The sequence below is a fragment of the Canis lupus genome, chromosome 2, assembly GCF_003254725.2.
Source record: "Canis lupus dingo isolate Sandy chromosome 2, ASM325472v2, whole genome shotgun sequence".
Lineage (NCBI taxonomy): Eukaryota > Metazoa > Chordata > Mammalia > Carnivora > Canidae > Canis > Canis lupus.
The window spans coordinates 72,192,124-72,205,526 of NC_064244.1; the positions used below are offsets into that span (position 1 = coordinate 72,192,124).

At 54.1% G+C, this 13,403-nt stretch overlaps 1 protein-coding gene across 9 annotated transcripts in view; it reads left to right on the forward strand.

Annotated features, from left to right (window-relative positions):
- ZNF683 (zinc finger protein 683) overlaps window positions 1–10,099 on the forward strand; it is a 10,780-nt gene extending 681 nt beyond the window's left edge. For 3 of the 9 annotated variants that reach the window (XM_049098601.1, XM_049098610.1, XM_049098626.1), the window contains exons 2-6: window positions 2,530–2,654; window positions 3,551–3,755; window positions 6,365–7,053; window positions 8,571–8,699; window positions 9,729–10,099. In XM_049098601.1, coding sequence (XP_048954558.1) covers window positions 2,541–2,654; window positions 3,551–3,755; window positions 6,365–7,053; window positions 8,571–8,699; window positions 9,729–10,025 — 1,434 coding nt within the window. In that variant the 5' untranslated portion in view covers window positions 2,530–2,540 and the 3' untranslated portion in view covers window positions 10,026–10,099. Of the gene's footprint in view, window positions 1–1,591; window positions 1,691–2,529; window positions 2,655–3,550; window positions 3,756–6,364; window positions 7,054–8,570; window positions 8,700–9,728 lie in introns of those variants that run through there. The other 6 variants (XM_049098615.1, XM_049098623.1, XM_049098597.1 and 3 more) reach the window with 4 other exon arrangements.
- The last annotated feature ends 3,304 nt before the right edge of the window (window positions 10,100–13,403 follow it).

The following is a 13,403-nucleotide window of genomic DNA, read 5'->3' on the forward strand; positions in this document are numbered from 1 at the left end:
TTCTTGATTTAAGCTATAGAAACCATTTCAGGGGGATTTAAGAAAAGCAATTCATTTAACAGATGTTGGGGAAACTCACAGAATGTCTGGAAAGGCTGCAGAGCCGGGCTTGGAGAACAGGCTGGAAGCCCCAGGACCACATGTCCCAGGACCAGCTCAGATAGGATTCTACAACCTCCTCTGAACCCCTTTGTTTCCCCTGCTGCCATGGAAGACAACATGGCATCATGTGCAAAGTGGAATCTCCACTGATCTCCACAGAAGCCAGTGGCCCCACTTCAGGGCCACTGGCTTCTGATCCAGTCTGGATAAGGGTATCTAATTGGGCTAGTCCACGTCACATGTCTGTTTCATGTGCTGGGACGAGGAGTCAGAATTAAATGCAAGGCCAGCCATTTTGGCTTTTATTTATTTATTTTTAAAAGATTTCCTTTATTATTTTGGCTTTTATAGTGGGAGGTGCCTTCTTCCTCCCTCCAGACTCATGGGGCGGGAGGGGGGGGAAGATCCAAAGAACTGGGCATCCAGAAAACCCAGCAAATGTCTACAAGGGAAGCAAAAATGAGTAGAACAGTGGTCCCTGTCCTTGAGATGCTCCCAGACACGCAGGAGTCAGTTATATGGGAAGATAATTATGATAGGAAGTGATGGAGGCCATAGGGAAGGTGATCAGCAGCCAGGGGCTGGGCGGGGCTGGCAGAAAAAGAGTGATAATATGCCCCTGGCTCATGGCAGAGAGTCCAAAATGTCTTTGTGTGTTCCAGGCCACCTAGATGCAATGGCTGGGTGGAATCTGATGACGGGTTGGGGCTGTGTCACACTGGGCTAGACACTGTGTGACACAGACACATGGACCGGGCAGGGTTTGCGTCTCCGGAAATGATGCACCTTTTTTGCTCATAAAAATAATGAAATTGCTTGGCCTAAAAAGCTGCTCCCTGGCTAATGGAGCCTCCCTTTTGATAGCTAGCCATGCCTCATCAGCATTTTGCTATGTTCTGGAGTTAACCTCTTGCCCCCACTGGGGCCTCAGTGCAGCATCTAGATAAGAGAGTTTCTCAGAAGAGGCAGATCAGAGTTGGGCCAAGAAAGAGCAAGGTGTTTTTGCTGCCTCCTCGGCTTCTGCTCTGTGAGATCTGGTTCCTACTGTCTTCTCTGCTTCACCCTGTATCCTTCTTTGTTGCCTGCTCTTGTCTGTCTGCACCCATTTCTGTCCCTGCATCACGTCTTTGCCATCATCATCACCACTTGCCTCTATCTCGGCTGAGCTCCTATCTCCAGAAGGACCCCAGCTCCAGCTTTTCAGCCCTGCTCTGTCCCTCTTGGGCTCAGCCATCTGGGTTCTCTTACAGCCAGACATAGTAACCCCCACCCCACCCCACCCCACCTCCACACACTGACATTCCAGTAAGCCCGGTTCGTGGTGGTCCAAAATCAGCACTTTGTCTTGTAGAGTTGCCACAGGTAGGTAAAGGCTGGTGGGCGGTTCCCTCTCATTGGGTCTCGCAGGGCCCCCTGCCTGCCCGCCTACCCTCTTCTTCCTATTTGTGGCAGCTTCAAATGTAGTGCCTTCCTGTCATCTCTCACACTCACCGGGGCCCCAACCAGAGCAGCTGGTTGCCTGCCCCACCTCCTTGCATCTTCCAGAGGGAACTTATGCAGAGCCAGGTGAAGAGCCTCATGCCAGCAGGTGAAGAGCCTCTGATGGGTAGGGTTGGGAGGAGTCGGGGAAGAGAAAAGGGAGACTGGGGTTTGGAAGGCTGAGATACTCGAGTGAATGGACCAGGGGCACTTGAGAAGGAGGGATGTGTGGCTACTGAGGAGAATGGGAAGGAACCTTGGGACACTCGATGAGCTGAGGTGGTCCCTGTGCTATGTGGTCCTCAGTGAAATAAGGCAGAGAAGCAGAGTGCTAAGTGAGCAACAGCCGAGGAATCAGGGCATCTTCCCATCAGGCCAGTCAGGAGACCCAGAGGGTTCTTGGCCTACTCTCTCAGGCTGTCCCCAGGGAGGGAGCTAAGTCTGGCCCGGCTTCTTCAGCTGCCCAGAAAAGCTGTGTGGATGATCGAGGATGCAGGGGCACCCCTTGGTGGGAAGGCTGTGGTTGACAATCATGGAGGCAGAAGTCCCTCCCAGCACGGAAGGAAGCAGCTTCTCAATTCCTGGTGTCCTCCAGAAAATGTGGAATGTTCCTTCAGCTCTCTGAGTACACTTGGAAGTAACATCCATTAGAAACATCCTCTTTCTCTTCTCCCCTGGGGATGAGGATAAGGCCAACTCTGCTTCTCACCTCTGATTGTCTCCATTCAGTCTTCTGACACCTAGCAAGAGAGCATCACTGGCCTCCAAATGTCAGTACTGACTCCTTCACACATCAGCCTGTCTAACCCTCATGTTTTGCAGATAGAGAAACTGAGGTCAAGAGGGGCAGTGACTGGCTCAAAGTCACATGGTGATTTAGTGGAGGGGTCGGCTCTAGGAGCCAGGCTCCTATTGGAGGTCCTTCACTGCTCACTTATGTCTTCCCAGGTAGTAAGGGCATGAAGTGGGAATCTGCTCCAGAACGACATTGCTGCCACAAGCCTAAGCCTCTGGGGAGTATAAGGAGCTCTCTGTCCTCCAGCTTGGATTCACAGCTCTGCCAAGGCGACCAGGTAAGGAAGGATTCCAGACTACTTATGGAAGGGAGAGGATGTCAGGATGAAGTGGGGGAAAATCGGAAGGGGCCAGATTCCCATCATTCCCTGGTCCTCAGCATCCCTACCCCACCCAGCACATCGAGGGGATGTGCCCTTGAGGTGCCAAAGACCCTCTCCCATGTCCCAGGGGCCAGACTCTTCCTCCAGGGCATCAGAAGGGATAAAGCCTGCCTGCTGGATACTTGGCTGTCTGGCCACGGCCTGGGCCTTAGGGGGAGGGGAACTCAGGGCCATCTTTGGGGGTTTACAGTCTTTGATGAGGATTTTCTCTAAGTTCATCTTGGCTCCATTCAAAACACAGTTGATGGTCTGAGACACAGTGGGGCCAGGGCGGTCAGGAAGGGAAGGTGGAAGAGGGAACAGGGCTCGGGAGAGAGAATAAGGCCAGAACCCCTGGAGAGTAGGAGGGCATACTGGGGTGAGCATCAAAGTGCCCCAGGAAAGAAATTTTCAGATGAGGGATGGGAAGCCCTTTGAGCAGCAGACGTGGTGGAAGGCAGCTCTTAGCTTCTCCTCTCCTTTTATTATTATTATTTTTAAAGATTTTATTTATTTATTTATTTATTTATTTATTTATTTATTTAACACAGAGGTAGAGCCAGAGAGCACAAGCAGGGGGCAGGGGCAGAGAGAGAAGGAGAAGCAGGCTCCCCACTGAGCAGGGAGCCTGACACGGGGCTCGATCCCAGGACCCTGGGATCATGTCCCGAGCCAAAGGCAGATGCCTAACTGACTGAGCCACCCAGGCACCCTTCTCTTCTCCTTTGGGAAACCAAACAAAAGCTGGGACCATCCCAGGGACACAGATATCCCAGCTCCCCACCTCAAGCCCCTTGCCTCCTGCCCTCCAGGTCTTCTCAGCTTGCAGGCCACTCTCTGACACAGTGGATGCCCGTGGCTCATCCTGTGCCAGCTGGCTGTGCCCCTCACCCTTGGCACCAGCCAGGTCTGCCTTGCTGACCTGTTGCCAAGGCCTGGACCTATACCTGTGCACCCTGCAGCCCACACCATTGGGCACAGCCGGGCAGAGTCTCAGAAGTGATGTCTTGAGCACAAGTAAGCCCAGGGCAGAGGGCTGTACCTTGATGGAGGTGGGAAGTGGGAGGCGGGAGAGGACTCTTAGGTTTCAGGACAAGATAGTGAGGGGACCCAGTGTCACTGGTGAGGACAGTGTCTCAGGCACACTTTACTTCCATGTTTAGGCCTGGAGTCTTGGTTTTGGCAGTGTGGTGGGGGGAGGTTTCAGGGTGACACCTGAGCCAGAGGAGATGGAGAGTGGCTTTCTCAGGCAGCGAGATCTGGAGTAGGTACAACCAAAGTCCTGGGGATTGAGGATGGGGCTTTGTCTGCCTAGAATGTTTGAGCTAGAGGATTCTTTTTTTTTTTTTTTTTTCTGAAGATTTTATTTATTTATTCATGAGAGACACACAGAGAGAGGCAGAGACATAGGCATAGGGAGAAGCAGGCTCCATGCAAGGATCTTGATGTGGGACTCGATCCTAAGACTCCAGGATCACGCCTGAGCCAAAGACAGACACTCAACCGCTGAGCACCTAGGCGTCCCTAGGTGACTCTGACTGGGAGCCAGAGAGCTGAGGGTGGAGTCCTGGTTCTGCTCCTTCTGGAAATGTGACTTCAGGCACATCACTGAGGCCAGTTTCTTCTTCCATGAGAGTAGGATCCCGCTATACCTATATTCTAGGTCTGTTTTGTAGTAATGCACTATCTCATTACACACCTGTGACCTCCTGGAGGGCAGGAGCTTTGCTGCTATGTCCCTCATTTACCCAGCACGGAGCACAGAGTGAAGCAGTTCAGTGAGGTTGGCTCAGTGAATAAATGAGAATCCAAGCAGACAATTTACTTCATGGCATTTTTTTTTCTTTTTAGTATTTCACTTTACATCCCTCCTAGCTTATCTCTAGCCTCCCTGGCTGTTGCATCTCAGTCTCCCTTGCTAGTTCTTCTCTACTTACCTCCAAAATATCTCTATGCTCTGGACTTCCTTCTCCAGAGCCTTCTTCCCTTCCCTCCCCCACTTTAGTCTCCTCTCTCCTCTTCTTGCCCTCCTCTTTGCTCTCCTCTGCTTCATGGAGAGTAGCACTTTTTTTGTTTTTGTTTTGTTTTGTTTTTTAGATTTTATTTATTTACTCATGAGAGACACAGAGAGAGAGAGGGGGGCAGAGACACAGGCAGAGGGAGAAGCAGGCTCCATGCAGGGAGCCCAAGGTGGGACTCGATCCTGGGTCTCCAGGATCACGCCCTGGGCCGAAGGCAGGTGCCAAACCACTGAGCCACCCAGGGATCCCCTGTTTTTGTTTTTTAAGATTTTATTTATTATTCATGATAGTCACACACAGAGAGGCAGAGACACAGGCAGCAGGAGAAGCAGGCTCCTCACAGAGAGCCCAATGTGGGACTCAATCCCAGGACCCCAGGATCACTCCCTGAGCCAAAGGTAGACGCTCAACTGCTGAGCCACCCAGGCATCCCAAGTAGCACGATTTGATAGAACTTCCTGCAATTAGGGATACCATCTATGCTTATGCTGTTTGCTACCTTGCCTACTGAGCCTTTTAAATGTGGCTGGTACGATGAATACCCACCATTTGCTTCGACGTGGATGGACCTGGAGGGTATTATGCTGAGTGAAGTCAGTCCATCAGAGAAGGACAATCATCACATGGTTTCACTCGTACGGAATATAAAAAATAGTGAAAGGGATTAAAGGGGAAAGGAGAGAAAATGAGTGGGAAAAATTAGAGAGGGAGACAAATCATGAGAGACTCCTAACTCTGGGAAACAAACAAGGGGTTGTGGAAGGGGAGGTGGGCGGGGGCAGGGGGTGACTGGGTGACGGGCACTGATGGGGGCACTTGACGGGATGAGCACTGGGTTTTATACCATATGTTGGCAAATTGAATTTAAAGAAAATATTTTAAATATTAAAAGTGTCATAAAAAAGAATAAACTACAAGTGCTAGGAAAAAAACGTGGCTGGTATGAGTGAGGAACTGAATTTTTTATTGTACTTATTTTAATTAGTTGAAATGTGATCACATGTCAAGTGACTATTTTGGACACTGCCGATCTGGCTCAGGTGGTCTCATTAGGCAGGGCCCCTGGCACCCAAAGGTGTATCTTCAGCTTGGATCTCTCCTTTAGACTCCAAACCAAATCACCAAACAAACTCCAAACCAATTCATCCACCTGCCCACTTGACTTCACTTAGATGTCTAATAAGCTTCTTGAATAGTTTTCTTTTTTTTAAATATTTTATTTATTTAAGAGAGAGAGACAGAGATATCGAGAGAGAGCTCGAACAGGGCAGGAGAGGGAGAAGCAGACTCCTTGCCGCTGTGGGGCTCCATCCCAGGACCCTGGGATCATGACCTGAGCCAAAGGCAGACTGACTGAGCCACCGAGGCGCCCTTGAATAGTTTTCTCTGTCTAAAATTTTTGAGCGCTGCATAAACACTAGCAGCTTTTGTCAGCAAGTGCAGACCAGGAAGGCTCAGAGAGGGGAAACACCTGTCCAGTCATCCAGCAGGCTTGCAGGCTAGAGGGCTCCCCCACCCCGGGCAGGCCAGGTTGGATGGGGAGCAGAACCTTCCCCCAGGCTGCAGCACCCTGACCGCCCTGACCATCTTTCTTTTCCTGCTCAGAGCACCAGCCACCAGGGCCGAAGGCCGGCTCCATTGATGAGAAACTCAAGGCCAAGTATCCTGCAAGCAGGGACAAGAGGGGAAGTGGGCAGTTAAGAGCTGGCGAGGGGACCCTCTGCCCATCCTTCTCTCCTCCCAGCGGCTCTTCCCCAACCCCCTGCCGGAACAGAAAGAGCCCCAGCCCTTTAGCGGTCTGCCCCTGCCCTCTGCCCACCCCCATCTCCGAAGAGCTCCCATTCTGCCTCCACCCCATCTCTCCTGCATATCCACTTCTGCTTCCTCCTTACCCCTGCACCTATGGGGCCCTACCTTCTGTCCAATGTCCCCCCCTCCTCATGCTGCCCTCAGGCTCCTCCTACCCCACCATGGCTGTGCCCAGTTTGCTGATGAAAGTCAATGAACCCGGGCACCCCACTGCCCAGAGGGACATCCCGTATCCTTACCCAGGGGCCTCCCCGGCCTGTGGCCAAATCCAGCCTTCCCAGGCTAGGAATCGAGATCCTGGAGCTGCCAGGACCTACTCCCCAGGGCCAAAGAGCACTGGCAGGGTGGCTGCAGCCAGGCGGGCCCCAGCAGGCTCCCGGCCGGGCACCACAGCGCTGCCTTACCTGCTGAAGAAGGAGAACGGAAAAACCCTGTACGAGTGCAACGTGTGCAGCAAGAACTTTGGGCAGCTTTCCAACCTCAAGGTATCTGCCTCCCAGGCCCCCGCTGCTCCCCTCAGTGTCCTTCCATGATCCCCTCCTAAGCTGAGTTCAGAATCAAGGACCTTAAAGCCACAGCAACTCCTGGGCAACCTCTAGGCTGTGATCTGGGATGGTTCGTTTGGCCCCTCACTGTCATGTTTGCAGAGAGGAGACACAGGATAGGGTGGCCTCCGAACTCCTCCCCACTCTAAGAGACTGTCTAGGAGAGCTCTCATTTCAGTCAAAAATGGGGCAGCCAAGGGAAGGGTTTCCCCAAGCTCACTTTGGTTTAATGGTGAAGTTAGGCCTTGATATTAGCCTCTCGAGGTCTAGCGCAAAGCCCTTTCCTGAACAACTACCTTTCTGGATTCCCAGTCAAGCCTCCTCTGATTTGTTTGTTTGAAGGTCCAGTGGGGGGCACCTGGGTGGCTGAGTGGTTGAGCGTTTGCCTTTGGCTCAGGTCATGATCCCGGGATCTCTGGGATCGAGTCTTGCATCAGGTGCCTCGTGGGGAGCCTGCTTCTCCCTCTGCCTGTGTCTCTGCCTCTCTCTGTGTGTCTATCATGAATAAGTAAATGGAATCTTTAAAAGAAGAAGGAGGAGGAGGAGGAGGAGGTCCAGTTGGGGAACGGGTAGCTTTTAGTGAGTTTGGGTCACAGACCTGACAATTAGCCTTTTTCACATGGGATCCCACAAAGCAGCATGGCGCTGTTAGTGTCATCATCCACATGGTCCAGTGGGGGCATCGTGGGCACCTCTCTGTGTGGCAGCAGAGAGGGGTTCTAGGCCCATGCTTGCAACTCTGAAGTTGAGGAAAAGTTATGATTGTTGAGGAACTATTCTTCTAGGTTCTCCAGGGTGTGAGTTCTTAAGCTTTAATGAGATTCAAACCTGGAGCCCTAGGAAACATGCAGATTCTGAGGTCTCAGCCCCAGAGATTTTGATGCAGCTGGACTGGGGGCAGGGCCTAAGCATCTGCATTTTCCACGTTTCCAGGTGATGCTAATCCTGCTGGTCAGTGGACCAGACTTTTTTTTTTTTTTTAAAGATTATTTATTTGAGAGAGAGAGAGACCAGGGAGGAGGGGCAGAGGGAGAGGGAGAGAGAGTCCCAGCTGACTCTGAGCTAAGCATGGAGCCCAATACAAGGCTCGATCCCATGACCCTGAAATCACGACCTGAGCTGAAACTAAGAGTAGATCACTTAACCAACTGTACCACCCAGACGCGCCTGTGGACCACACTTTGAGCAGCACTGCTCAGGATATATATACATGGACTATACCTTACCTAGCCTTCTGGCACTGTCACCCACCCCCCCACTGGGCACCAGAAAGAGTGAGGGTATCTTAGGGAATGGAAGAGAGGCCCTGAGGGGAGTGATAGAGTAGCCAGGAGATTGAGAAGCCTTGGTGCTCAAGAGAGGTCCTGTGGGAGTGTGGGGAGAGATCTGGACAGGATCCCGGGCTCTGCTGGAGGGTTCTGGGCAAGTTGGCAGCATTTCTCCCACACCTTGCTCAGGTCCATCTGCGTGTGCACAGTGGGGAGCGCCCATTCCAATGTGCCCTGTGCCAGAAGAGCTTCACTCAGCTCGCCCACCTGCAGAAGCACCACTTGGTGCATACTGGGGAGCGGCCCTATGAGTGCCTGGTGAGACCCTCCTTCCCCTCCCCTGTACTCCTGCAGGCTGGTGAGTAGCTCCAGGCCCATGGTGGGATGGCACCTATAGCCTCCAATCTCCAATCTTCCTGAGCAAGTGGAGACAGGCCTGGGGGCAAGGGTGGAGGTGGGGAGGCAGGTGGAGGTGAAAATGACTCCTGTCAGCTTGGAAAGACCAGAATGCAATATTGGAAGTTACTCCCTGGGCTTGGAGTGAGGACTAGAGATGTACGTCTATGGGAGGAGGCTAATAAAGCTGGGGAGTCCTGAGGAGTGGAGTCCCGGAGAAGTAAAAAGCCTAGTGTGTGCAAAGTATGCAAACACTACCAATAACATCAGCTTGATACGAGCTCCTCTCTTTGAAGTCCTGCCACGTCCAACAGCAGGAATTTTTCCCTGTTTTACAGAGGCAGACATGAACAAAGCATAGTGGCTCTCTGTCTTCTGGGCTACTTGGCTTCAAATCCCAGCTCTCCCTCCAACTTGTGTGACCTTTGGCTAGTGGCTCTCCTCCTCTGAGCCTCTGCCTTCTCGATGTAATATTGGAATTAGGCTAGCACTTAGTCATGCCTCTCCAGGGTCCTGGGAAAGACTATGTGAGACCAATTCCTGGCATGTGGCAGCTCCCAGTAAATGTTAATTACGCCCACGAAAGCTGTAGGCCCACGCGTAAGGGTCCTGTTTGATGATCTCATTCTGTCCATCATACCTATGAGGTTAGGTATTAATAGTCACATGTTACCAATAAGGAGAGCAAGGCTCAGACAGGAGATGTCACTTATGGAAGGTCACACAGGGAGGAAGAACCAGGATACTAACCCAGATCTACCTGGCTTCAATGTGCCAGACACTGTGGGTCCCAGGGAGAAATCTACAGGGGACAGCTTCCAGGGTCTGTGCTACAGGGAGGCAGTGGTGGTGGTGGTGTGTGTGTGTGGGGGGTGCCCATGGTGGGGAGGAGAGCAGAGATCCTGAGCCAGCAAGGTGCACAGAGCTGACACCAGTGCCCATTCCCACCAGATGTGCCACAAACGCTTCAGCAACTCCAGCAACCTCAAGACCCACCTGCGCCTGCACTCGGGGGCCCGGGCCTTCCAGTGCAGTGTTTGTCCACGTCGCTTCACCCAGCACGTTCACCTGAAGCTGCATCATCACCTGCATGTCGCACAGCCTTGTGGCCACCTGTCCCTGGCATCTCTTGCCTGCTTTGCCCGATGGCACCAGGAAGCACTGGATCTTGTGGCACTGCCATCGGAGAGGCAGACGGGTTGGGATTCAGAAAAGACCAAGGTGTCCTTGGCACCTGGGGAAAAGTAGGGGCAGCCAGCCTGAGCCCTCGTGCCTGGAGAGGAGGCAGGAGCAGAGCAATTAAAGGATTTTCTCTATGGCAAGTTGAGGCCTCCTGAGCTTCAACAGTGGAGGGAGAAGTCACTGTGTATTTGTCAGGCCTCACACCTCACCTGGAAGCAGGTCAGGGAACACAGCCAGGGAGAGCCTGTGATGCCCACTATGGGATGGGTGCTTGCAGCCATCCACATCTAGCTGGATTTGGGTCCTGCTTCCTTTCTGGGATCTAGTCCTCCAATCTCAGCTTGCCAATGGATAGTCCGCCTTCCAGGACTCTGCATGGTGCAGACTATGTTGCCAAGCACTGGGCCCACTGCCTTCTTTCCTGAACAGATATTCTAGCACCTGCTGGAACACCTCCATGTACATCAGATGTACATCTGATGCTTCCCATCACCTTCTTGTCTCCCAGTTCACAGGAAACTAGTGTGCCTCCTTAGCTGGTACTCCCTGCCATGATCAGGAGGGGTGTGCTCCTCTCTCGGTACATGCCGGGATCTGAGCCGCCTGTGGGGGGTGGAAGGGCAGGAACACAAGGATGTCAATGTCCACTCATGACCAGGAAACACCATGCTGCCCTGTGTGCCAGGACCAGTTCCCGCGAGGGCAAAGAGCTAAGGAGGTCCAAGTCTAGGGGAGGGGCAGAGGCCCTACAAGGAGTGTAAACAGGTAAGAACTGGCAAAGAGAACCCAAACGAGGACTCTCCTAATGACCGACCTCTCTGCAGTCCCAGAGGATCCCCTCAGGTGTGCAAGGTGTTCTGCACCTCTGGACTCCTGGGAGTTAGCATCAGGTGGGAAAGGACACTGCCTGGAAGCAGGAGACCCAGGTTATAATCAGCAGCTATTACTGAACAGTAACAGCTGGCCGGCTTCCAGCAGGGGGCTCCGTTCGCGCCCCGTGGGTTTGAGCGCGGCTTCCCGGGCCGGGCGCGTCGTAGCTCTCCAGGAGCGCGCGGGACAGCTGTCACCAGGAGCCCACCGCGTCAGGGCCACGGCGGGGGGCTCTGGCCTCCCCAGGACGTGGGGATCAAGGTCCGGGTGTAAAGCCCACCGCGTCACCCCTTTGGCCCTGAGCCAGATGCCCAGCACTCGGGCTGAGCCCCACCCGCTCCGCCGGGCCGCGCCCCCTCCCGGTGTTGCCCCGCCCCCGCCTCCTCGCCCCGCCTCCTGGGCAGCCCCCGCCTCCGGGCCCCCGCTCGCGGGAGGTTCCTCTCTCCGCGCCCACCTCGTGCACCGCGGGTGTGGGGTCCCCGGCACGCGGGGCGCCCCTGAGGCCTCCCGAGGCCTAGAGAAGTCGCGCGGACCGCGCGGAGAGCACGGCAAGGGAGGGGAGGAGAAGTGGGGCTCAAGCAGGGGCCCCCCGCAGAGCGTACCCCCTGCCCGGGGGCCAGGGCAGCCTCTGGGTCCGTCCCCCGCCCTCAGGGACTGCGGGCGCGGCCGCTGTTTGCTCAAGGGGGCGGGCCGGAGAAGGCGTTTCTCTGCAGGGGAGCGGATCCGGGTGGCCCCCGGGGCCCGCAGCGCCGTAGAGCCTTGCCCTTGCCATGGCCGAGCGGCACGGGGGGCTGGGGGCGCGCCTGGCCCGCCGCTTGGCAAGGCTAGGGCTCTGGAGGGAGCGCCGGGGGAAGCGGACCCCGGAGGAGGCCAGAGCTCGGGATAGGTGAGGGGGATGGAGGAGGGCTGAAGGGGCGCCCCCGGCCCTGTGTGTGTGTGTGTGTGTGTGTGTGTGAGAGAGAGAGAGAGAGAGAGGGTAGTGGATGTTCAAATAAGCGTGTATGAGCGTCTCAGAGCATAAAAAAATGTGTTAGTGTGCTGCGATTTGGGGTATATGTGAACCCGGTCTTTAGAAAGTACCTGTGCTCTTTTAAAACTTTAAAACAACTTTTGCAATTCCCTAAACAAGCAGGCGGCCGGCGGACAGTGATTTCCTCTCTGTAAAGGCAAACGTGGTAGCTCCTCCCGCTCCTGTGGACTTTGATTGTCACATCACAGGCCAGTTTACCTCTGGTCTTCATTCCCTTTGTTGTGAGCATGACAAGCATCTGAGTTGCCTTAGACTGCACTGCATTTGCCCTTAGATGCCACGGGGACGATTTCCCCTGTCATCCCAGATCGTAATAACAATAAAGCTTTGTTTGCCCCTTGCTTCAGTGCCTTACCTGGATTATCTCATTTAATCCTCACAGCAGCTCTCTGAGGCAGGTAGTTCGTGTGATTCACATATGGAAATGGAAGTTCAGAGAGGTGAAGTCACCTGCCCGGTCACACAGCTGGGAAGTGGTGGAGCTGGGTTGCAAGCTTAAGCAGTCTGACTACTCCTGAGCCCGTATCCTGAAGCACTGGGCTGCTCTGTTGCCTGGAGACATTTCAGGACTGCCAGCCAGGGGGCCAGAGCACCATCCAAACCCTAGCTGCCACTGACCTTGTCACCTTGAACAAATTGCTTCCTCTGTCTGAGCCCATTCACTGGCAACTAATGTCCAGGTGGTAGGAAAAAGGCCCTGGATGGCAATGCTGAATGGCTGGGAGGTGCATAGTAAAGAGGACCCCAGTGGTTCACAGGACCTATATCTGAAAAGAGCGTGGAATATGCTCACAGGCCCGGGGTGTTGTGTATCTAGGTAGTTACCAGGCAATTTGTTCTGATCTTATCATGACACCGCTGTCTTCAGCAGCACTGGGAGGGGTGGGGTACCTGAGGACTAGGGCAGAGTGAGAGGAGGGGTTTGTTCTGCTCTCTCACACCAAAGAGAGAGAGAGACGAGGGGAGGGCCTAGCCACCCTGGAAAGCCTGGAAGCCTGGGTGCCCCTGGGGGTGCCCACACCCTGCCACTGCCCTGCCCGCCCCCACCTGGAAGACATGCCCTCTCCCATTACCAGGTCGGTTGGTTGGGCAGGAACCTGCCCTATAGGCCCAGGTGGTGGCACTGCCCCTCCCTTTCCCCACTTGAGAGGAGGCAGGGTTGGCATGCAGGTGAGTCAGGGGTTGGGAGGACATGGGAGGGACTGTGCATGCTCATGGGCCAGTGTGATGATACATCCCATGCAGGCACTTGGACTCGGTTCTCACCAGATGTGGGAAAGGGACTCCAGCATTAAGACACAGACCTCTCTGATCCCTGCAGATTCCCCGGGGTTGGGCACAGGGTGCACAGAGGAGGCAATGGAGGCACTCATTAGTGTCGTGATGTCCAACCAGCCCTTGGAATGGGACAGTTCTAGTGTCCTAACTCCAAGGCTCACCAGCTGTGTGACTCCAGGCAAGTTACTTCACCTTTCTGGGCCTCAGTTTCCTTATCTGAAAAACGGGAGCGTAGTATCCTCCTTGTAGGATTATTGTGAGGCCCG